General features: G+C 33.0%; 1 protein-coding gene across 1 annotated transcript in view; it reads left to right on the top strand.

The window, feature by feature from the left end:
* Positions 1 to 23407, top strand: part of Scn7a (sodium channel, voltage gated, type VII alpha subunit) — a 68023-nt gene that overhangs the window by 14766 nt on the left and 29850 nt on the right. The window contains exons 2-11 of the mRNA XM_013027307.1: positions 5807 to 6054; positions 6475 to 6593; positions 7130 to 7219; positions 8488 to 8616; positions 10053 to 10144; positions 12897 to 13097; positions 15140 to 15209; positions 16702 to 16843; positions 20079 to 20282; positions 23165 to 23330. Coding sequence (XP_012882761.1) covers positions 5821 to 6054; positions 6475 to 6593; positions 7130 to 7219; positions 8488 to 8616; positions 10053 to 10144; positions 12897 to 13097; positions 15140 to 15209; positions 16702 to 16843; positions 20079 to 20282; positions 23165 to 23330 — 1447 coding nt within the window. The 5' untranslated portion in view covers positions 5807 to 5820. The remainder of the gene's footprint in view (positions 1 to 5806; positions 6055 to 6474; positions 6594 to 7129; positions 7220 to 8487; positions 8617 to 10052; positions 10145 to 12896; positions 13098 to 15139; positions 15210 to 16701; positions 16844 to 20078; positions 20283 to 23164; positions 23331 to 23407) is intronic.

Below are 23407 nucleotides of genomic sequence, written 5' to 3'. Positions count from 1 at the left end.
TTCCTACATTCCCCCATGGAGCCTGAACCAGCTCATTATGCTCCTTAGTCATTTGTCGGAGTCTAAATTTCTCTCTCTACCTCTTTCTACAATTTCAGCAATTATTCTTAACACCTCTGAAAATTTGAAAACAGTACATCTGACCAGAAACACTTCACCATTTAGATACTTATCTAGAAGGTGATATTTGTTTACAGATTTTAAAAAAATGAAATCTGCAAATATGTATGTGCACTCCAAATTCTTAACAGGATGTTAACCATTGCCATCACCTTAAAGAGATACATCATTATCATTACATCCCAGGCAGCATTTCTTTTCTGTTTCTCACCTGTAGTCCTGTCAGTTCTAGCACTTAGTAAGTTTCATTTTTTTCTTCATTCCATCTTAAATATCTAATCTTCCATCTGAAACATTAAAATGTAACTTCATTTTGTCTTCAAAATTAATGTATTAATACTATGTTAGTATTCCAGTTTTACAACTCATTTCCTATCTACACCTTATAGATATTGTTACATTGTCTTCTCATTTTAACTTTCTCAAATAAGAAACTACTAGTCATTCTTATCATTATTTCTTGGTGTAAACAATCATATACTTGTATATAATTTCCCCCTAACAGTTTTGAGGTTTAGATTATAATATAACTTGCTAATATTTAACTCATATATCTTAAATAAGTAATAATATATATAAATATTATACATATACTTATACCATATATAGGTATGTATGTATCTAGTCAAGGTTACTTTTTATTTGTTTGTTTTCATTTTTTCAAACATTTTTAAATTTTTTAAATGTAATTTTATTTTAACAATGATGTCAGAGGGGTTACAGTTACATAAGTAAGGTAATGTATACCCCTTCCCTTAAGGGTACTTTTTAAAAAGTAAAATTTTTTATAAGGGTATTTTTCAAAAAATGTTAAAATCATAATCCCAAATCTTTAAAATTTGCAAATACTTCATTATCTGTTAGTTAAAGCTATCATATGTATCCATACAACTCTTTATCCACTTACCATAAAGATGCATAAAATTCCTATGTATATATAAATATATTTTATATATAAACATATTTTATGTGTATATTAATATGTAATATATTCAACGTAAAGATACATATTTTAACTTAATCTCTAACTCTTTGCTTTGAAATGGTTAAATGTATCTCACACATCTGAAACCAAATAAGTCTTTCTTTCCTGACCTTTGAACTAGAATTTTCCCATTTGCACATTGTCTTTATGAATGACACTCAGTGATATAACCCAGATGTCATAAACTTTTACAAAAACTCATAATCTTTATATAAAGTTAGAAATAAACTATGAAGATTTTTTTAAATAATAAAGCTGTTAGGAGATAGATTATTTCTTGTCAACACTTACTTCTATTTTTAACAATGCATTTGGACAGAGACACATATATGAAGAAGAATGATGGGAACGATCTAGTTCTGAATCATTCTATATATTCCTCCCAGAGTACAAAACAAAACTCTGTCTACCAACGCCCCCCCCCAGCATAGCCAGAATGCAGAGAATTCTAGGACTACAACATGCTGTACAAGAAAAGTAAAACCATACACATTTGAGCTATATGGCATTGTCAAATTCTATGGAAATTGTAGCAAGAGAAAATGTGTCATTTAGGGGCTAAACTTTAACATGACTGACAGGAAAATAATGCCCCCCACCCCCCCACTGGTAAAATGCCAGTAGAAAATGCATTTTCTACAAGCCACCCTATGTTGGTCACCGATTAACCTGAAATTTTCCACTCTAAAATAAACTCAAATTGTTGTAGACTGTATAATTGGCTAATGCTTCAGGTTATGTGCAATGGCAAACAATATCAACACTATGGGATAAATTAAAACACAACTTTATATTGTTTAAGTCTGAGAGGGACTAAGTTTCAGCTCAGACCACAACATCTATCAAATGGCAAAGCCAGTAGAGTGGATATTAATAGTGACTACTGGAGCAACACCCATAATCCCTCAACCCTTTCTCCCAGAAAATACTGCAAGCTGCTGCTAAGTGTCTGCTTCTTACAAAAACAGATTCTGTACCTCTCTTACTTTATCTCTTTAGATCTAAGTTCAAAGTCTTGAGCTAAATGATTTGATTGGCTTGGCCAAAGTCATATCATTTCAAGATGAATGAGCAGCTAGTTATTTTTTGTGTTGTCTGGCTCACTGTGTTAGTTCTTACACAGGAGTCTGCTACTACTATCCATACAAGTGTGCTCAATCTAGATAGTGGCCTAGGATTTTAGCTAGTATCTTGTAATGTCCAAATTGGTGCTCAATATGCTACTTATCTTCTATTTTACAAAGTAGAAATTATTTTACTCTGGTACCAATCACATAAAGAAAATTTCTAGACAATATCACCTAGCATTAACTTAGTTGGTAGGCCAAGTTCTTGATCCAGTTGACATCGAAATATCAATTGCTCACACTTTTTATAAAAACTATTCTTTGCATTCATTTTGTGATATTTTCTAAAGGTATATAAATTTAGATTAAACACAAATGGGTTTGAATTTATCTTCATGATTGAACTAGCTGTACAATGATGAAGAAGTTAAGACACTGAGCAAACCTGTCCCCTAATAAACCAAATAAAAATCGCAAGAATATTATGTGAAAAAATGAGAAAATACAATTCAAAATATCTACTTTTATGCTGTAGAAATGATAGCTACTCAGAAAGAGTGACAATAATTATAACTATCAGAATATAATGATAAATGTCGGCTCATATTCCAATCTGAAATTTGGGAAGGATAATTTCTTTTCTATAAGATTTCAGCCCAACTGTCTGCTGGTACTACAATTTCCAACTGATTTCCAAGATAAATGTCTTTCACTTCAGTTAACAATATAAAATATTGCTAAAACTGGATATGTTCAAGTCCAAGTATGAAGTGAGTATAATTGTTGCCAAAAGCTTACTTTTTCTAGTCAGTTCTTTGGAAAATCACTCTAATGGACAGATTAACTATTAATCTTTCTGTGTTTTTCAGGTTTTAATGCTGTATTAAGATAGCTCTCCGGAAAGCATAGTGCCTGGACCATATTATATAAATTCCCTCAAGAAAGGCTTTTACTGAATTATGACTTAATGATTAATAATTTATAGTCTGCACTCAGCCATCTAAAAGTCAGATGTGTGCCAGTTTCATTTGATAAATGCTTGCATTGCTTTGCTGTGTTATGGAAAACAAATGACTGCTAGCCATTAAGTCAACAATTCGGGGTAATTTTATTCAACATCAAAATATCACAGAAAGAGTTATCTGGAATAAATGAATGTGGTTGGGAGTGAAAATGAGTTTTGAGGAAGGCATTACTGTGGTCCAGGATTTCTGTATTGTCTGAATTATTCTTTACAGCATCTTGAAATATATAAATGATTTTAAATGATACACATGAAGAAAATTAATCTCAGGTGATGTTATTGAGGTCTCATAGCTAGTGAATAACAAGCATCAAAGGGTGGAGTGGAAAAAGGGAAAGTTAAGATTATATTTAGACTATTCAATGAAGTGATACACTGAAAACTTGAATCTTTGAATCTTGAAGTTTCAATGAACGACAGACTGCTTCCATTAAAGGGATCATCTTTGCAATAAGTTTAAAACCATTCTTTAAATCTGCTTTTAATAACAATATTTTTAACATGCCTAAGCTTAACAATGTGTTTTAGTCTTCACAATGGCTATGTAGAATTAACAGAAACAAAAATTATGTGAAGGACAAATTTGGTGGTTGTCTCCTAAAGTTCCAACCACTCTACAAATTAGGATTGGGAGATCAGGCCCAGCCTATGCAGCATAATGAGACTTTACATCAAGAAAACAAAAAAAAATGCACAATAAAAAAAGATATAACACTTCCTTCTGTGGGGAAAATTTTATTAAATCACTACCGCACAATTTCACCAATGCTTTACTTCTAATTTTTAGATCCTGTGGTACTGTGCAACTAACTCAATACAAGGACTTTAACATTGGAAAGCTCCAAATTACAGGTTACTGATATAAACAATGAATGTTTGTATCCACTGCAATCATGTCAATGAACACTCCATGAGTTCATACTTCCCATTGCTAGTTAAGAGAATGATTTAATCCCCAATCAACATATTTAATATTTTGAAAGCTAATTGAGAGTTTCTCTTATCTCAAACCAAATGGGTCCTGCCTTCAACTCACTGATTGTCATTCTTTTTTTGTGACTAAGAAGAGAGTCTAATTTCTTTTCCATGTGGCAATCACTCAGACACTTTGAAACAGTAAGTTTCCTCTTATATCATTTTTTTGGTTGTTGTTCTGGCTATTATAAATATTATACCTCAACTTAGCGCTGCCTGTCATTTTATTAAACTCAATATTCTGGTCCCAATTTATGAAATTCCAGTATATGTACATGCTCATGATCTAGCACCAAGTAGATTTCCTCCTCCAACTTCTGTCAGTATAGGTTAAGATTATATTACCTTTCTTGGCAGAACATAGATTGGTAGTATTTGTATTGTAATTAATGTTAAGTAGGATTTCCCAGACATTTTATCTCTGCCACAAAAGCATATCCCTTCTCTATTGTACCTATGTAGTCTAAATTTCCAAGTCTTATATATTTTATATTTTTCTGTTAAATTTGCTCTACTATTCTACACTACTAAATCTTATCACACTCAGAAACATTAATTTTGCACCTATTTATAAGCCAATTGATTTTTATTTACTTGACTTTTTGCCCATATTTTAAATTTTCTGTCTTTTTTAAATAAGAAAGGAAATCCAGTTTTATGGCTGACAAAAGAGATGCAAGATTAATAGGTAATAGGTAACCTGGTTTTCTCAGAACATTAGCAAAAGTTTGAAATTTGAACAGTCTTCCTAACTCCAAAGCTCATGATCTTATTTATTTTATTTGTTTCCACTAGGCTACTTCTCCTTCATGACCTAAATTGTTGATAATGTCAGGAAATCATACACAGCATAATTGATAAATATTCATACAGAGATAGAAATTAAAGTTGAGTATAACAAAGAAAGAAAGGTAAAACTTTAAAAAGTATCAAAGTTAAAACTTGGGTTAAAATTTTCCCATATTCCTGGTAATATAGCTCTGTGGGAGAATACTTTATAGCTCTGTGGGAGAATACTTTATAGCTCTGTGGGAGAATACTTTCGAAGCATGTGTCAGGCCCTTGGTTTGATCATCAGCACTGCTAAAGACAAAATGACACATACTAAATTTAACCAAAGGATATAACCCAAAATATACAAATAAAAAAGAAGAATGGGGTAAATGTATACAACAAAGATTGTTTAGAGAAAAACAGTTACAAATGAACAGCTCATAGAGTAATTGTATTTGATCAAACTAAAGATAACACATCCTTTGACCTCTTTTGTTACAGTAGAAAACTTGAAAGCCAAAGTTCAGAAAAACAAAACTTTCAAGCAATGAGCAAGTGAATTGAACTAGCATAAAATTATAAGGTAGAACATTAAATACAGTTAAACTCAGAACAATATTTTTATTTACAAAATTCAGAATGATGTTCCTCAAATGTACTTATTTAGACATTGGCTTCTATTTTCTTTTTATAATTTATTTATTTTTTTACTGTGAAAATACTGTACAGAGGGGTTACAAATACATGGGCAAGATAATGAGTACTCTATTTTCTTTTTATTCTAACCTTATGTGATATTACTTATATTTTCTTTAAAAGCCCATCTTTTACATTAAACTGAAGAAAATTAATTTCTTATAGGTACAAAATTGGAAATGTTGGTGTCGCCAAAACCAAAGGGCCTTGTCCCTTTCACCAGAGAGTCTCTTGATCTGATAAAACAACGTATGGCTAAGAAGCACCATGACAACCATGAGGAGGAAGAGTTAGAACCAAATCCAGACTTGGAAGTTGGCAAAAAGCTTCCATTTACTTATGGAAATCTTTCCCAAGGAATGATGTCAGTGCCTCTGGAAGATGTGGACCCTTATTACTATGTAAAAAGAAATGTGAGAACTAGTGGAAATTATTATGAATACATTGTTATTTTTCAAACATGCATAAGTGTAATTGAGATAAGACACAAAAAGTGAATGGCTACTATATTAAGAGTAAGATACTTTATTTGGGAATAAATTTCAGATTTCTATCAAAATTGACATCAGACTGACTGTATACCTTGTTTTGGTTGTTTTACTTTTTACCTTATATACTGGTACACCTTACTATAGACTACTTGCATTATGGACATTAACTAGCCATTTGAGGTTCTTAATTTTAAACCAGCAAAGTGTCTAGAATAAATTCCTCTTCCATCTTTTCATTATTAATACTACTATTATTTTATTGTCTATTACCATAGAGGTTGGATTTATTTGATACAAAATTATTATTGATATTATTAATGATTATTCATTTGCTTCTTATAGACTTTCATTGTATTAAATAAAAAGAGAACAATCTTCAGATTCAATGCGTCTTCCATCTTGTGCACACTTTCTCCTTTCAATGTTATCCGAGGAACCAGTGTTAAGGTCTTGGTACATCCATATCCTTTATGATGGGTTTGTCCTCTGTGTTGAAAATGCGGCCAATTCCAGATTCAACTGTTGTGTTACTGAATTCTTAGTGCAGAGATGTTTGCTTTCCCATTGGTATCTCACTCAAATTACCCTGGAGTTGGAATAGATAGACTGTATTGTATGTTTAAAAGTACATTTAACAGGGCTGGGAAGGTGGCTCAGTGGTAGAGCGCTTGCCTTGCATGCCTGAGGCCCTGGGTTCGATTCCTCAGCACCACATAAGGAAAAAGAAAAAAGCTGGAAGTGGCGCTGTGGCTCAAGTGGTAGAGCGCTAGCCTTGAGCTGAAGAGCTGAGGGACAGCGCCCAGGCCCAGAGTTCAGGCCCCATGACCAGACCCCCCCACAAAAAAAGTACATTTAACAAATATTAATTCCATGATTTATCAATGAGAATCATAAAATAAGTTATGAAAATGTTTGTTATTTGTATTTATATAAATCTGACAAAAATGTAGTTGTCTAATGTTTTTATGACCTTTTTATCTCCTTAACTATAACCTACCTTTTTCCAGTTGTTAATTTTGATCAGTGTTCTCACTGATGGTATGATTATGACCCTGAGTAGCCCACCAAAATGGGTTCTAACAATAGAGTAAGTTGTATAATTTTATTACGTTTAATATCATCTCTAATTATACTTTAGTTTTTAAGATTTTAATAACATAAAATTACATATTGTGTTACATATTACAATATCATGTAATTTAATATTTATGTATACTTCACATGTGATTATATATCTCTGGAATATAAAACATAGGTATATGTTTATATATATGTATATGTATATATATGTATATGTATATATATATATATATGTATAGTAAGTGAATTTTCCCCAAAATAAAACTCGTAAGTCTATGTCAATTCATCGATTTTAATTTTCCTTCAATCCATTCGTAGATACTCTCTCACTTTTTTCTTTTATTTTTTTTTGAATCAGGTCTTGCTATGTAGCATGGGCTGTCCTAATTGTGTTCCCCTGCCTCAGTCTTCTAAGTTCTGGTTTCATAGGGATGTGCTCTTAAGCCCTAGTCACAATTCAAATACTTCTAGCTCTTCATAGAGTCAACTAACATAAGAGTCTTCAGCTAACTGTGGAGGTCAAAGTAATCTTCCAGTGGGGTTTTATTTCAAACCTAGTTGCTGATTCATTTAACACCTTAGTCTCTCAACTCTCAATCTTTGAGATCACATACCTGAATTCTTCTAACTCAAATCAGTCTTATTCATTAAAATCTTATCAATTAAGAAACCATTAGAGTTCTAGTCTCCTTTTCTTCTCTTTCCTAAGACTTTCATTAAACTACAGCAATGGAAAGGCCCATTGAGTTTTCTAGAAAAGAAGGCTTTCTTGAAGCTAACCCCTGAGCTTTAATGATTCTTAAAATTAGTTGACTTTGAGAGGCTACGCTGATACTGATTCACCAAAAATTCTTTGTGTATCCATAAAGTTAGACCTTGCATTTCCCCTTTATCAATTATTGTGTAATCCCATGTGAAGCAAAATGGACACTTGCTATTCTTACTTACTTAAGCAAATAATACTGAAAGGATCTCACTTCAGAGTGAGGACATTTTGATAGCATTTGTTAGTGAAATTTTATGGCTGGTGCCACAAGACTTAGTCATGCTGGAAGTGCTATCTAAAGCTCTAAGCTCAGGTTCCTTGGCCCTTGTATTTTTATCATTGCCGATATGTTGATGATTTGTTACTTTAGCCTACCAAACAGACATTTTGAAAATCCTTTTAATGACTTATTTTCAAATACCAAATAATTGCTAACACATAGTATTTTAGTGTTCACAATATATTGTTCTCACTTTTAATGTTTATATGAAATTATGTTTTTTCTGCAGGAATTCTTTGCTTGGAATTTACACATTTGAAGTACTTATAAAAATCATTGCCAGGGGTGTTTGGGCAGGACCTTTTTCTTTCCTTGGAGATCTATGGAACTGGCTGGATTTCAGTGTAACTTCATTTGAGTGGGTATTTCTTCAAGTTGCAACATCTTACTCTTTTGTTAAAAATATCTACAAAGAATTCTGCTTGTAAAATTCAAAGATTAAAAATTATTTCATAAGTGATATTCATATAGAATCTCGGGAAGCTGTTTATAAACTTTAAAATATGAGATAAAAATGAAAGGAATATATTCCGTTTTTTTGTCTTAAAGTTCTTTTTTTAAGTGAAAAATTCCCTGAACCTTTAGCTGTGGATCCTTTATATTTTGCTCTCAGTTCTTAATAAACCTTTCATTAAGCTATACTCTTACGATGATATAAGTATCCAATTAAGGTATTTTAAAAACACATTCTACGTACTGTCACATGAAACAATTACTTCATGCTTACTATTTCAGTGCTTCCCTTTTGTATTCTGTTTTATATGTGGAAATGACTAGTGATATAAAATTTCTGTTAAAATAATTTTAAAAGATACCCTGTAAATTTTTATATTATTTAAAAAATATACTCTTTTAAAACAGTATAGGCAATGACTGCCATAGTATGACTACTTAAAAATAGCTAATACGTTGGGCGCCGTGGCTCATGCCTGTAATCCTAGCTACTCAGGAGGCTGAGATCTGAGGATGGCAGTTCAAAGCCAGCCCACGCAGGAAGGTTTGTGAGACTCTTATCTCCAATAAACCACCAGAATACTGGAAGTGGCATTGAGGCTCAAGTGGTAAAGCTCTAGCCTTGAGCTGAAGAGCTGAGGGACAGTGCACAGGCCCAGAATTAAAGCCCCATAACCAATTAAAAGAAAAAAAAAGGCTAATGCCATTGTAATTATTGTTACTGTTTCTATGATTACTACTATTAGTTCTGTTCATGGGTCTTCCAGTTAACACTTAAGGTAATTTAACTAACACTTAGCATTTATTGTGACTCTCTATGCTTACTCTAAGACCTTCACAGTAAAAGCCTCAGAGTTGAGAAGTCATGTCTCTGTTTTACAGAGGAAATTAAGGCAATTGTAGAAAGAAAGAGTAGGCAAATGTCCTTTGTCACATATCTAGTATGTATGCATCTTACATTTTGACTCAAGTACCATAGGCAAAGAGTACTGGCATTGCCATCACTAATTAAAGAGAAAATATGTTAGATGAACTTCATTCTTAATAAAACTCAGGTACTGTTTTCCTTTAAATATTAACCATCTTTTCAATAATATTGTATTGTTTTCATAAACAATATGTTTATGAACATAAGATACCATATTTGGTAATGAATTTAGAGTATAGTGTTGTACATTTATGTATTCACGTTGTAGATTATTAACTAACTGATTAGTAGCAAATTCTGTCAAGGAAAATATTTAGATATACAATTAAAACAACTTTTAAGAGTCCTGAAAGCCAAAGATTAGTAGCATAGTTTCAATATGACTTCTAAATAATTCACTTTTACTTCTGCAGACTTATGACCAGGTATTCATTTCCAAACCACACTCCATTGTTTAAAACTATAAGAAGTTTGAGAATTTTGAAAGTTATTCCTTTAAACCAAGGTAAGAAGTGGCATTGGATTTCTTCTCATTATTTTAGATGGTTCCCATGTACTCTTCTCATTTGAACTCTCTTGTTTCTCAGAGAAAATGTAAAATTATAGAATGTTTCTACTTTGAACCTATGAATCACTTGATTCTTTTAATGTCAAGGTAGGAATGGCAAGAAAAAGTCATTGATGGTTATTTATGTTGTGTGGATTCAATAGTTTTGCTATCCAAAATATAAATTATTCAGTTATGCTTTTGTTATTAATGATTTATTTTACATATTAAATACGAAATTATAAAATGTTCCTTTGGAATTTTAGAGAAATAGTATGGACAGGTATCTATTTTTTCTCATTGCTTTCCTCATTGTATCAAGCAATATAGTGAAATGAACAAAATTATAAAGCAAATGTCCTTGTGTTCAGTGCTTGGGTCAGATGCAATGCTACAAAGATCAGATGTTTCACAAATGAAGCAGAAAGCTGTATGCATAGTAACAAAAGTTGTGGAGCACTTGGTACAACATTCTTTCCTGGCTCATACATACCAACAGCTAATATCTATTTTATTGTTCCCAAACATTAAAAACAGATAAAGGCTAGGGATGTGATCCAAGTGATAGACACCTACCTAGCCAGTACAAGATCCTGAGTTCCAATCCCCAGTATAGGAAACGAAAATCAGGAAAAAAACTTTATTGAGAGTCTTTAGACTGTTGTAATTTAGAAGTAGTTTGAAATGACTGCACAAAACAATGAATGTACTGACACCAAAACAAGGCCTTTAAGCAAGTTTCTCAGCATGGAAAATGACAAAGAAAAGTAGAGATACCAAGTATGTAGCTGGAATTCAGGCTGGGAAAAACAGATTGAGAATGTAGAAATGGATTCATAACATATTAATATCTTTAAACACTGTATTAAATGCATTGAGCAGATTAATTTTAGGATTTTGTATTAACATCTCAACAAATGTGTTTAGCAGTAATGCTCTGCAGTTTGGGAGATTGACCAAATCCAGTGAATTATCAGTAACTTGGGGAAAAGTAGCTCCTGCTGTAACTCCTTTCCATGCCCTGAAAATCTATGAGCATAAACTTGCTCTTGAAACACATGCAACATTGTTTTAGGACCAGATGTAAAGACTATAAATGAAATCCAGTAAAGTTAATATAAGGAGATACATCTAGAGTGAGACCAAACAGGCTGATAAACACCACTTGCTTTTTTGTTCAAAGGAGAATAAACAAGTACATGCCAGAAATTGGGACTATAATATAAAAATACTTTGTAAATAACATAGAGAAACATATTATTTTAAGAATGTCATTATTACTCTTACTAGAAGATGTGCATAGGAAAAGAACAAGGAAAAGAAATTGTTTTACAGTCTCAATGAAAGAAAACTCAGACTCTTTCAAGCAGAAGAGCAAAAGAAGACAATAAAATAGGCAAATACCATAGTTTTAAGATGAAAATTTTGACGCTAATTTCAATACCCTAATGAATATAAAATGAGAAAAAAGAAAAAAATACATGGTGTAAAGGAAGCCTAGAGAAGTTGTGACTCAAGAAATCATGAAGTTCAAAACAAAGGAGGAGGCAACAATGCTTGATAGGAAATGTACTCATTACCTTGCTCATGTAACTGTAACCCCTCTGTACAACATTTTCAAAATAAAAAATGTACAAAAAAGAAAAAAGAAATCATGAAGCTCTGAGTTCAAAACATAGTACTGCAAAAAGTAAATAAAAGTAAAGAAAAGATGTAATTCTAACAATATATGAAAGAGGTTTATTTTTGTTATAAATATATAAACAGGTGTAAATATATTGACAAATTGCTCAATATCAGAGAGCAGCTATGTTTTCTCATACATTGATACATTTAATGTCTTAAATATTCATAGATGACAAAATAGGAGAACAAGGGAAATAGAAGAAGGAAAGATGAAAATGTAGGAAGGAAGGAAGACAAAAAGGAACGAAAGAAGGAAGGAAGGAAGGAAAGAAGGAAGGAAGGGAGAGAGGGAGGGAGGGAAGGAGGGAGGGAGGAAGGACAAGAGGGAAGGTAAAGAAAAAAGGAAGAAAAGAAAGAGGATGTGAGAAAGAAATTTATGCAATGAAATATTAATAATAGTTTCATCTAAGATACACAATTGCTTTATGTTTTTACTTTTTTGTTTATTGTCTGTTTTCAGAATTTAGCCTATTATTTGACAATTAAATCCATTATGTACTTGGATTTTTAGTAAGAACTCTGGTATAGTTTGCCTACAGTTCAGTTGTATTATTCTTATTCTGAATCATTAACATTTTGTCACAATGTTTACTTAATGATCTCTAGACATCAAATTCTTATAAAGAATAGTGTAGGATACCGCAACTTCAAGATGTCTTGTTGAACTTTTCAACCATCTGGCTTTATGACTTGTTTTGTTTGCTTTTGTTTATCAACACTAATGGTTAGTATGACAAGTAGTACCAGGAAACAATAGATTGCTTTGAAGAGTCAAAGAAAAAAAAACAACAACATGTTTTAACTATCTTAACTATTTCATTTGGACATTATAAATTAGAAATCATAGAGAAACTTCAAAGTTTAACTTCTATTCACATATTTGTTTGACCTAGATAGAGGTTTGACTTTATGTGACATAGATCTGCTGATATCGATGGAATGCATTTGTCATGGGAGAGGTTTGCCACAAGTTTGGCTTTACTGAAATTTCTATTTTATCCAAAACATGCTTTTATCTTTCCAGGTTTAAACTCTCTTGTAGGAACCTTGATTCATGGCTTGAAGAAACTTATTGGTGCCATTAGCCTAACTCTGCTTTTTCTAAGCATATTTTCTCTCTTTGGGATGGGACTCTTCATGGGTAACTTAAAGCACAAATGTGTGCATTGGCCCCAAGAAAATGAAACTCAGCATAACAGAACAGGAAACCCATATTATATTCGAGGTAAGGATCACTTTCCAGGTGAGCTGAAAATAGAAACCTCTGAGCAGTTTTCACCAAAATGGACATACAGTTTCATAGTAAACTGCATAAATCTATGCTTGTTAACCGACATGTCTGTAACCATAGTGCCTGATACTTGTAAATACAAAATTTATGTTTCTTTTGTGCCTGATACTTGTAAATACAAAATTTATGTTTCTTTTACATTTTCATTGGCATCATTTTAAGTTATTTGGAGAGATTTTGTGAATTATGACAATGTTAGCAAAAGTCATGGCTGGAATTAGGTGACATCAGAACAAATAATTGTCATTGGATGACCAATGAAGAAGAATCACTTTTGCTTTAGGAAAAGAATCTAAATTAAACCCAGAGAACAGAAAATGTAACCTTTTTCTTCAAGTATGTCATCTGGAATATGTATTCAAAAGAGTACCCCTACTTGCAAACAATGTAGATATTATTTGAAAATTTTCATTAACAATTTTATTGTAAAGGTGATGTACAGAGAGGTTAGTCACATAAGGTAAGTTTGAATAGTGTTACCCCCTCCCTCATTTTCTGTCGATTCCACCTCCCCAATTGTAAAGTTCACTTACAACATAGTGTCTAATGAGTATCACTCTTTCATTGCTTCACTCTTTGTTATCTAACAATTTTTTAAATTTGAGAAGTCTTGTCATCCCTTGGTATTTTATTCATTTCCCCGAACATTAATTTTGAAAGGGATTTTCTCCTTCTGCTGAGCATTGTCAGTTAGAAGGTAGTGATTCCCAAAGGCTTTTCTCTAGATTTCCAAAGGCATATACATCATATAAGAGGCAAAAAAAAAGCCAAGTCATTAATTTATTTCTTTTTAGCTCTAGAAAGTGAGGTTTGTGTGCTTTTTTAAGCATTTAAATTAAAGTAGTTGAACAAAGGAATTGCCATTCACTAAAGAAGTTTATGAATACAATTCATCTTGATCAATGTTACTCCTTTTAACACTTTCACCAACCCCTCACAACACATCCCTTCCTTTACTTATCTTAATTGTAGGTTATGTGTTGAATTTTTTTGCATACAGTGCGTCTTGATCTGTGTCACCACTTGAACATTTTCACCCCCCACCTCAATCCATACCTTCCCTTGTAATTCTCAGTTCTGTGGCACATACAAAGAATTGTTGCCTACATTCTTCCCCTCCTCCCTTGCAAGTACCCATTCCCTGGTTCTTAATTTGATGGGCTTTGACTTAGTCTTTTGAAAAAAGAGAACTCACCCAAGTAAATAAAATTAGAGTAAAAACATTTAGCATCACAACAGAAACAAGCAAAATTCAGAATATCATAAAGGAATACTTTGCAAACCTTTAGGCCAAAAAACTGGAGAATCTGCAGAAATGGATACATTCACAGAGAACATTGAACTGAACCCAAACTGAACCAAGAAGAGTTAAGCCAATTATATAGACCCATAACAAGTAAGGAAATTGTGATGGCAATAAAATGTCTCCCATTGAAGAAAATCCCAGGATCAGATGGATTTAAAGCCTAATTCTTTAAACCCTTTAAACCATTCAATGAAATAGAAAGGAAAAATCACTCCCAAACTCATTCTATGATTCTATGAAGCCAGCATTGCACTCATCCCCAAACCAGATAGGGACAAATCACAAAAAGAGAACTATAGATCCCTCACTTTGTCATCAGTGCATCATCGATTCAAAACTTCTTAATACAATTCTAGCCAATTGAATTCAACCACTAACTCAAAACAAAATCATACACTATGATCAAACAAAATTCATCCTATAGATGCAAAGCTGGTTCAATATATGTAAATCAATGGGAACAACACAAGAACCACATGATCATCTCAATAGATGCAGAAAAGCTTTTGACATAATCTAATAGCCCTTTATGATAAAAGCTCTAAGAAGCTAGGAATCCATGGAATATTCCTCAATACAATATTGGTTAATCATCTGTGGAGATTCAAGTCCACTTGATGTTGCTAATTTGAGATTAAGTGAGGAACATAATTTCTTTCCTGTTTTTCAGAAACTGAGCACTTTTACTATATGGAAGGAGACAGGTATGCTCTCCTTTGTGGCAACAGAACAGATGCTGGGTAAGTGGTGTTTTTATCCCCTACCAAGTCAATATCATCCATCAGATATTATAGTACTGACTGAATATTTACTACCTTGACCATTGGTCTCAGTTGATTGCATTATCTCATCTTATCAACAAACATATTTTAATATGTGAAGTATTTTAATTTTTCTTAGGGAAACAATAAAATTGCAGAGAATGCATGGCTTCTAAAGAAGAGAAATTCATTTCTCAAAACCAAGTCATTTTTATCCAGTTACTGTTAGGCTTCCATTGTATTCTCAATTCCAACTCATGAATTGTAGTATCCTCTTTTCAACTATCTTTTTACGCAAATCTTCAACTCAAATATGTCCTGAAAAGCATTTCAAAAGTATCTGATCTCTGAGTACTCAGTAGACAGCGATTCTTTCCTAGACAAGAAGAAAACATCATTCAGTGGTTACCAAGTAGTCATTTTTGTAGTGTGGAAAATTATTCCCAAAGTTATTGCCTTGATGTAACAAAAAAATGTAGTTGATCAGATTTTACAGGTCAGCACTTTAAAAATTCAGTGCACAAGTGCTTTTTAAATCTATGTATTTTCCATTAACCATTGTCTAAAATACATGATTGACGTGACCAAACTCAAAATAATGTGGAAGGCTCTACACAAAGGCTTGGACAGGAGGAAGTATAATTTATTGGGCCACTAATGTAATAACCTACCACATCACGCAAACCCCCTCCATTGATAAAAGTATTAAAACTCCATTAAAGGAAAAGAAATAAATATTTAATTTGATCTTTCTCCTCAAGTGCAAACACTACTTATAAATTATTGAAGTGATGTTTTCTGTCCCTTAAAGTATGAGATCTAAGAGTTTGAAGTGAGATCATTTGAAAATTAAATCCTCAACTTTTAGAATTTTATTTTTATCAATACAGTTTTCAGATATTTCCCATTTCTTTCTTTTTGGCATTTCCCATCATTATTAGATTCTTTCTTTCTTTTGTGTCCCATCACTGGAATCAAACCGAATCCCTTGGTAAGCATTCTACCATTGAGAAACATGTTAACCTTTTCAGTTTTATTTTTGAACAGCCAAACTATAATTAATAACAATGTATTATATCATGTGTTTTTAAAGTGATACGGTGGCAGATTTTAAGTGTTTTCACCATCAAAAGAAAGGTATATGAGCTATTCATATCTTAATCACCTTAATTTATCCATTTCTAATAGATATTTCTTTCTTTCAGACCACTATGATGTAGATGATAAATATATATGATTCATATCCACTAAAGTAAATAAGTCAACATCTCCCTCAAAAAAGTTGCAAAAATCATTTCAAATGCTTCTATTTTGCCTTAATGGATGCTATTCATGTGTACAACCTAAAAATCTAACTCAGTTGCTGGGTTAGAGCTTTACATTATTTTTCATGAACATATGTGATGATTTGGCCATAATCTGCAAATCATTTAACAGTAAGCAGGCTATTTTTTTCCTTTGTCTTTTTTAGTCAGTGCCCTGAAGGATATGTGTGTGTGAAAGAAGGCATAAATCCTGATCATGGCTACACAAATTTTGATAATTTTGGTTGGGCTTTCTTTGCACTATTTCGATTAATGACCCAGGATTATCCTGAAGCACTTTATCACCAGGTAAGAACACAGAGAATCTGTGCTTATTACTAAAATAATCTCATTCACTTGTAAAAATAGTATAGTGGTTTCTAGTATTTATGAGAAGAAGTTTGATACCCTCTAAGATGTGTTTTAGAAGCCTGGATGTTTTTCTTACTGTTTTCTAGATTATATACTCTGCTTCCCATGAGTATATTAATGGCTTGCTGTTTCCTAAAGGAACTTTTCTCTTACATTTTTATTACAATGTTGGTGTCCTCTGCCTAAATTCAAGTATTCTTCTGTCATGTTTCTAGGTTAAGTGTTCTCCTTGAGATTTTCCTTATGTTTTGAAGAAATTTATCTTCAAATCATTCACTAATATTTATTGGATCCAAGTATTCTTGATACACCATGGGTAGAAAACATTTGTTAATCCTCATAGAACAAGCTTATTTTTTATGTTTGTTTTTGGTGTGTGTGTGTGTGTGTGTGTGTGTGTGTGTGTGTGTGAGTTCTAATCCTAGAGCTTGAATTCAGGGCCTAGATGCTATCCTCCAGCTTTTTTCCTTGTTCAAGATTAGTGCTCTATCACTTGATCCACAACACTTCTGGGGTTTTTGGTAGTTATCTGGAGATAAAAGTCGCATAGACTGAGAGGGCTCTCTTGAGCATTGATCCTCACATTGCAATCTCATGAGTAGCTAGAATTGCAGGTGTGAGTTAATGATACACAGCTCAGACTTTAAAAAAATAATACAGTTAATATTTCTAATAGTATAACTGATGCTTCATGTAACCCCAAAAGAAGTTCAGGCAGGCAGTTTGCAAAGTCAAAGCCAGCCTGAACTACTAATGAAGTTTTGTCTCAAACAAACAAATATATGTTTAAAAACAAAAATAAAGCAATTTTAATCTACCCTGGCATTGCATAGTGGATAGAGCATTCCTCATTACTTTAAAGTCTTAGGAATTATTTTCCCTATATGAAGATGAAGTAATAACTGCAGGTATTTATTAATGAGTATGTTCACAGTGTACACTATAACACATAATCCTGATCAGTGAATGATTTGTGTAAATAATAGCTAGCTCAAAACCTAAATAGCTGTTTTTCTGGGATACTAGGCAATATTGAAAATGCTGCTAATGGTAAGTATGGTCTAAGTTAATAATATTGATTTCTGACTGAATGTTCAAACTTCTTATTACTCTATATGCATTCTTAATTTTATCTACCCACATTTGTATAGATAATACTTTCCTGTTGTTTCAAAAAGATGTTTCAAAATTAAAACTATTTCCACGTTTTCTTTAAATTTTAGGAACCTAATTTTAGTCAATAATCATAAATCATGGCATAATATTTTGTACCTGTGCTGTTTCTATTTATTAATTGCCTACATTTTTAATATTCTGATTCTTCTTAGGGCATTATTAGGAAATTAAAGCTAGTCATTTATGACAAGCTCATTTCAAAAGCATATGATTTTCCCAGGCCCAGAGTTCAAGCCCCACGACCAACCAAAAAAAAAAAGCATATGATTTTTATCACTTTTAGAGTTTTCTCTCCATCAATAATCCTTGCCTTGATGATTTCATATAAACCATACTACTCTGATTAATTTTTCACTTAATTTCTCCAAAGAGCTTAAGTCAAAGCATAGATACTCTGGCAGGCTTTGAAATAGTCTTGCTTCCATTATTATGTAGTCCTGATTTTGAAGTAGTGATTTTTCTATAAATTCATGATCAGAGGAACAACATCTACCATATCCCTTGACTTGAATAATGTTTCTACAGTAACAACTCTCCAAAATCCTTTTTTCCTCTTTAGAGAAGTTTCTCTGGATGGCCATAGACACATGAAGAAATGTTCAACCTCCCTAGCTATAAAAGAAATGAAAATCAAATTAACATTGAGATACAGACTCACCCCAGTTAGAATGGCTATAATCAAGAACTCTAATAACAACAGATTCTGGAGGGGATGTGGACAGATGGGAAACTTACTGCATTGTTGGTGGGAGTATAAACTTGTTCAACCACTTTGGAAAGCAGTATAGAGGTTCCTCAAAAGACTCCACATAGAACTCCCCTATGACCCAGCAATCCCACTTTTGGGTATTTACCCGAATAACCACAAACAAGACCACACTAAAGCCACCAGCACAACTATGTTTATTGCAGCATTATATACCATAGCTAAGATATGGAACCAATCCAGATGCTCCTCAGTAGATGAATGGATCAAGAAAATATGGTATATATACACAATGCAATTCTATGCCTCCATCAGAATGAATGGCATTGCCCCATTTGTTAGGAAATGGAAAGACTTGGAAAAAAATTATGTTAAGTGAAGTAAGCCAGGCCCAGAGAAACATAGGTCCCATGGTTTCCCTTATTTACAATAACTAGTGTATGTCTGAGACAAGCAGAAACAGTCAGTTAAGTTGGTGTTAGGCGAAATGAACCCCAAGATAAGAACTCAAATAGTTTTTCTTTCTTGCTATTGTTTCTAATATATTTATAAGATGATTTCTTTGTTAACTTTGTATGTCCCTCCCCCACGGTATAACCCCTGTTTTCACTGTATTTGATGGTATAATTTGGGGAGGGAAAGGGAAAAAATGTTTAAATAAGGATACAGGTGGACCCATTGCAACAATGAGACATACAAGACATTATGTCTAAAAACGAACTTTAAAACTCTGGCCGGGGAGGGGGGACAGGGTGGTGATGGAGTGGGCAGGGGAGGGGGGGGAGATGGGAAGAGTGGTAAGGGAAAACAAAGGAGGAGGCAACAATGCTTGATAAGAAATTTACTCATTACCTTGCTCATGTAATTGTAACCCTCTATACGGTATTTTACAATAAAAGCAAAAAAAAAAAAAAAAAACAAAAAAAACTAGACCATTAAAAAAAAACTTCTCCAAAATAGAAAATGATTTTCCATATTCAAACAGTTTAACTTCTCAGTCGGTGTATTTTCTCTGTTAATGAAAACATAGAAGTCAAATGTTCACAACGAACTCATCAATTACCACTTTTATCCCTTGGTTCTGTAGCATGTATTTTATGCATAAGTGTATGTCTAAAGTTAACCTAGTTTTCATTTTATTCCTGCATCCAGCATTTAGGCAATCTTGTAATTAGATTACACTCATGAACAAATTATTTTCCTAACAGAATTCCATTCTTTATTTTTAAATAGGAGAATATAGACTAAGTAACATTTCCCTTTATTTTTCTGTGTTCCATTTCTCCTTAGATCCTTTATGCTTCTGGGAAGGTCTACATGATGTTTTTTGTTGTGGTCAGTTTTTGGTTTGCCTTTTATATGGCAAGTTTATTCTTGGGAATACTTATCATGATCTATGAAAAAGAAAAGCAGAAAGAGGTTGAGAAAATTAAAATATCTCAACTAACATTTCAACAGACTGTTGAACTACAAGAAGAAAACGATGCATCTGAGGTATAACATTTGTATTCTTTTTAGATCCACAGTACTAGATGAATTTTATCAGTCACGTAGTGTGTTGCCTTCAATCGATTACTCTATCTGTGTATAGTATATGATGAGATGAAAGATGATTTTTAATAATAAGCCTTGCTGGGCAATATTGACTCAGTGTTATAATTCTGGCTATTCAGAAGGCTGAGATCTGAGCTCTCCATCAAAAGCCAGCCCAGGCAGGAAAGTCCATGAGACCCTTATCTTCAATTAACCACCAAATAGGCAAAAGTAAAACTGTGGTTCAACTGGTAGAATGTTAACTTTGAGCAAACAAAGCTAAAGGAGAGTGCCCAGGCTCTGATTTCAAGTCCCAGTACCAGTAAAATAATAAAAATAATAATAATAGGACTCACTTAGGATATATAATATTTCCTCCCATACTACATACATTATGGTAAGAATCAGCAATGTGCTGAAATATTCAATACATAAAATTTATGTTCCTAAAATTGCATAATTAATGTTGACAAATCTTAATATATTATGTTTTTAGAACTTGATTTCACTTAACACACGTATAATTGAAAATTATACATGCTGAGCTGTAGCTCAGGTGTTAGAGCATGAGCCTTGAGCTAAAGAGCTGAGGGACAGCGCTCAGGCCCAGAGTTCAAGTCCCACGACCAAAAGAAATTTTTTTAAATAAAAATAAAAAAATAAAAATGTAGCATAACTGGTAGAGCTCCTGTTTACCAAGGCTGAGGCCCTGAAATCAAACGCCAGTACCACCAAACGGATCTGGTGTAAGAGTATACATCTGAATCAACTTTGGAAAATACATTCAACTCTTAGGTGATAGTATCCTGCACAACTTTCTGGGTTTCTTCAAAAGAAACACATAGTACATTGTGATGTGGAGAATGTTCATTTTTTGAATAACTATATCCAAGACTAGTAAAAATTAGCCATGTTTACTTTAATGTTGTATTTGATTTTTTCCAGATCATTAACCTCATATAAAATTACAGTCTATGAACCTGAAATTGTAAATTTAACATAAGTAACATTAAAGAACTTTAGAAAATAATTTTCAAAAACAATTTCAACATTTTTCCATTAGTGTGCCAAAAGGAAATAAAAGACTTAAAAAAAGCAATCAGAAGAAAATTTCTTATAATTTACAGGCAATGCCATACCTCTTCCTTGAACTTTTTTTTGTAGATGGAAAAATAGATCTAAAATGAGACAGAAGTCAAAGATAGAGAAGTGACACCTGGAAACCTGTGCATATATAAGTAGAAGAAACAATCAGGGTCACTAAAGGGCCAATACGCAGTGAGTCTAAGTTGAACGTGTAGAAAGAGTGGCTGAGAGCTTTACAAATAGCAGAGGTCTCTTCTGAGTCAAGAAGTAGGGAAAGGCTAACTTTTTACTATATATTTGGCCATCATACTAGGTCATCATCAGTGAAGAAGCTCTGTTGTGCTAAAAATGAAGCCTAAATAACAGAATGTAGTATCATATGCAATGACTTGATACATGTGTGTCCCTAACATGCATACAATTGAACAAGAAACAATTATAAGCATTATGGAAAAATATGTATGAAAAGAAGCTTTTATTGTTAATGAGTCAGTCACAAGAAAACACATTACGGAAGCTTTCTGTCTCTCTAAATAAGTCCAAGTTCCTTCAGATTGAATGATGAGAGTCTGAATGGTATGTTGAACATGAAATACATTTTGAAAGAGCACTTTGGAGTCTTAAGAGCCAGATGCACATGAATGTATTCAAGAGCATAACAATACTTCTCTTATCCCAAGAAGAAATGCTCTATTAGCTCTAATTATGAAAGAACTTGGGTATTTCCCAATATCTCCTTTCATTTCGCCTTCCTGGTTTTAATTAAAATCTTTCAATTGTGAAGTTCTTTTCCTGGAAAAATCCTGGAACATTTTGTCATGCAGAGATTTCTGAGAAGTTGGAGTAAAAGCCATTTCATAAAAGGCTTATTTCCCTTTTAATTTACACCCAATTAAACACTAGAAGAGAAAGGGTTAAGATAGACTATGTTAGGACTCTGGTTAATTGATCTGATTAAGGACGCTGCCATATTAGAGAGTTGTATATTATATATTAAATATATATATATAATTACAATACCTGTCCAACTGACTGTTGTAAAGTCTAAGTGAAAAACATATACAATACTTTATGGTGCTCAGAGTATATTAAGAAACTGAATAAAGCACTGAAATTAATCAAAACATATATTTATGAAGTTGGTTTTTTGAGTAACCTTCTATTTCTCCACTCCCACGTGCAATTGTCTTTACAGAGTTGCTCTGTACAGTAACAATAAATATTGTTACTATCTGAAAAATATAATTAAGATAGAATTCCTCCATAATAAGGCATTAGTTGAGATATTATTCATTCATTACAAGCTATCATCTTTGTGAAGACACACACCTGACTGGTCCCAGCAAGATCCATGTAACAGAAACATATTTACGTCTGTTGGTTTTTATCTCATGGAAATTTGGAACTAGACAAATTAATACTCCCATTTTTTGTAACCTTGGAATCCAGCTAAAAATATGTTCTATAATAAGCACAGTTTAAGTAAAGAAATTAACCTTCCATCCAAAATGGTTAGAGTACATTTTTCTTTTTTGGTCGTTGTGAGGCCTGAACTCTGGGCCTGGGCGCTGTCCCTGAGCTCCTCAGCTCAAGGATAGCACTCTACCACTTGAGCCACAGCACCAATTCCAGCTTACGTGGTGCTGAGGAATTGAACCCAGGGCCTCATGCATGCAAGGCAAGCGTTCTACCACTCAGCCACCTTCCCAGCCTCTAGATTGCATTTTGTAAGTAAAGCTCTGTACTTACACTTGCAGATTATATCATGTGTTTTCTTGATGATGCTCAGATTGCCATTAGCTGGTTTAAACTCCTGTAGCTCTAGTATTAATGGAACCAGAGTGCTAAATGAAATGAGCATAGTGATTTCCTGGTATCCACTTTGCTACTCCAGATATATGATGACAGACTTTGTCCACACAAGTGTGCCGGCATGATTTTCTGATGCTCAGTTAAGAATATTCTCAGGGTGGGGCTGGGAAGGTGGCTCAGTGGTAGAA

The sequence above is a fragment of the Dipodomys ordii genome, unplaced genomic scaffold (assembly GCF_000151885.1).
Source record: "Dipodomys ordii isolate 6190 unplaced genomic scaffold, Dord_2.0 Scaffold5, whole genome shotgun sequence".
Classification (NCBI taxonomy): Eukaryota; Metazoa; Chordata; class Mammalia; order Rodentia; family Heteromyidae; genus Dipodomys; species Dipodomys ordii.
This window is presented reverse-complemented; position numbering and strand designations above follow the sequence as displayed.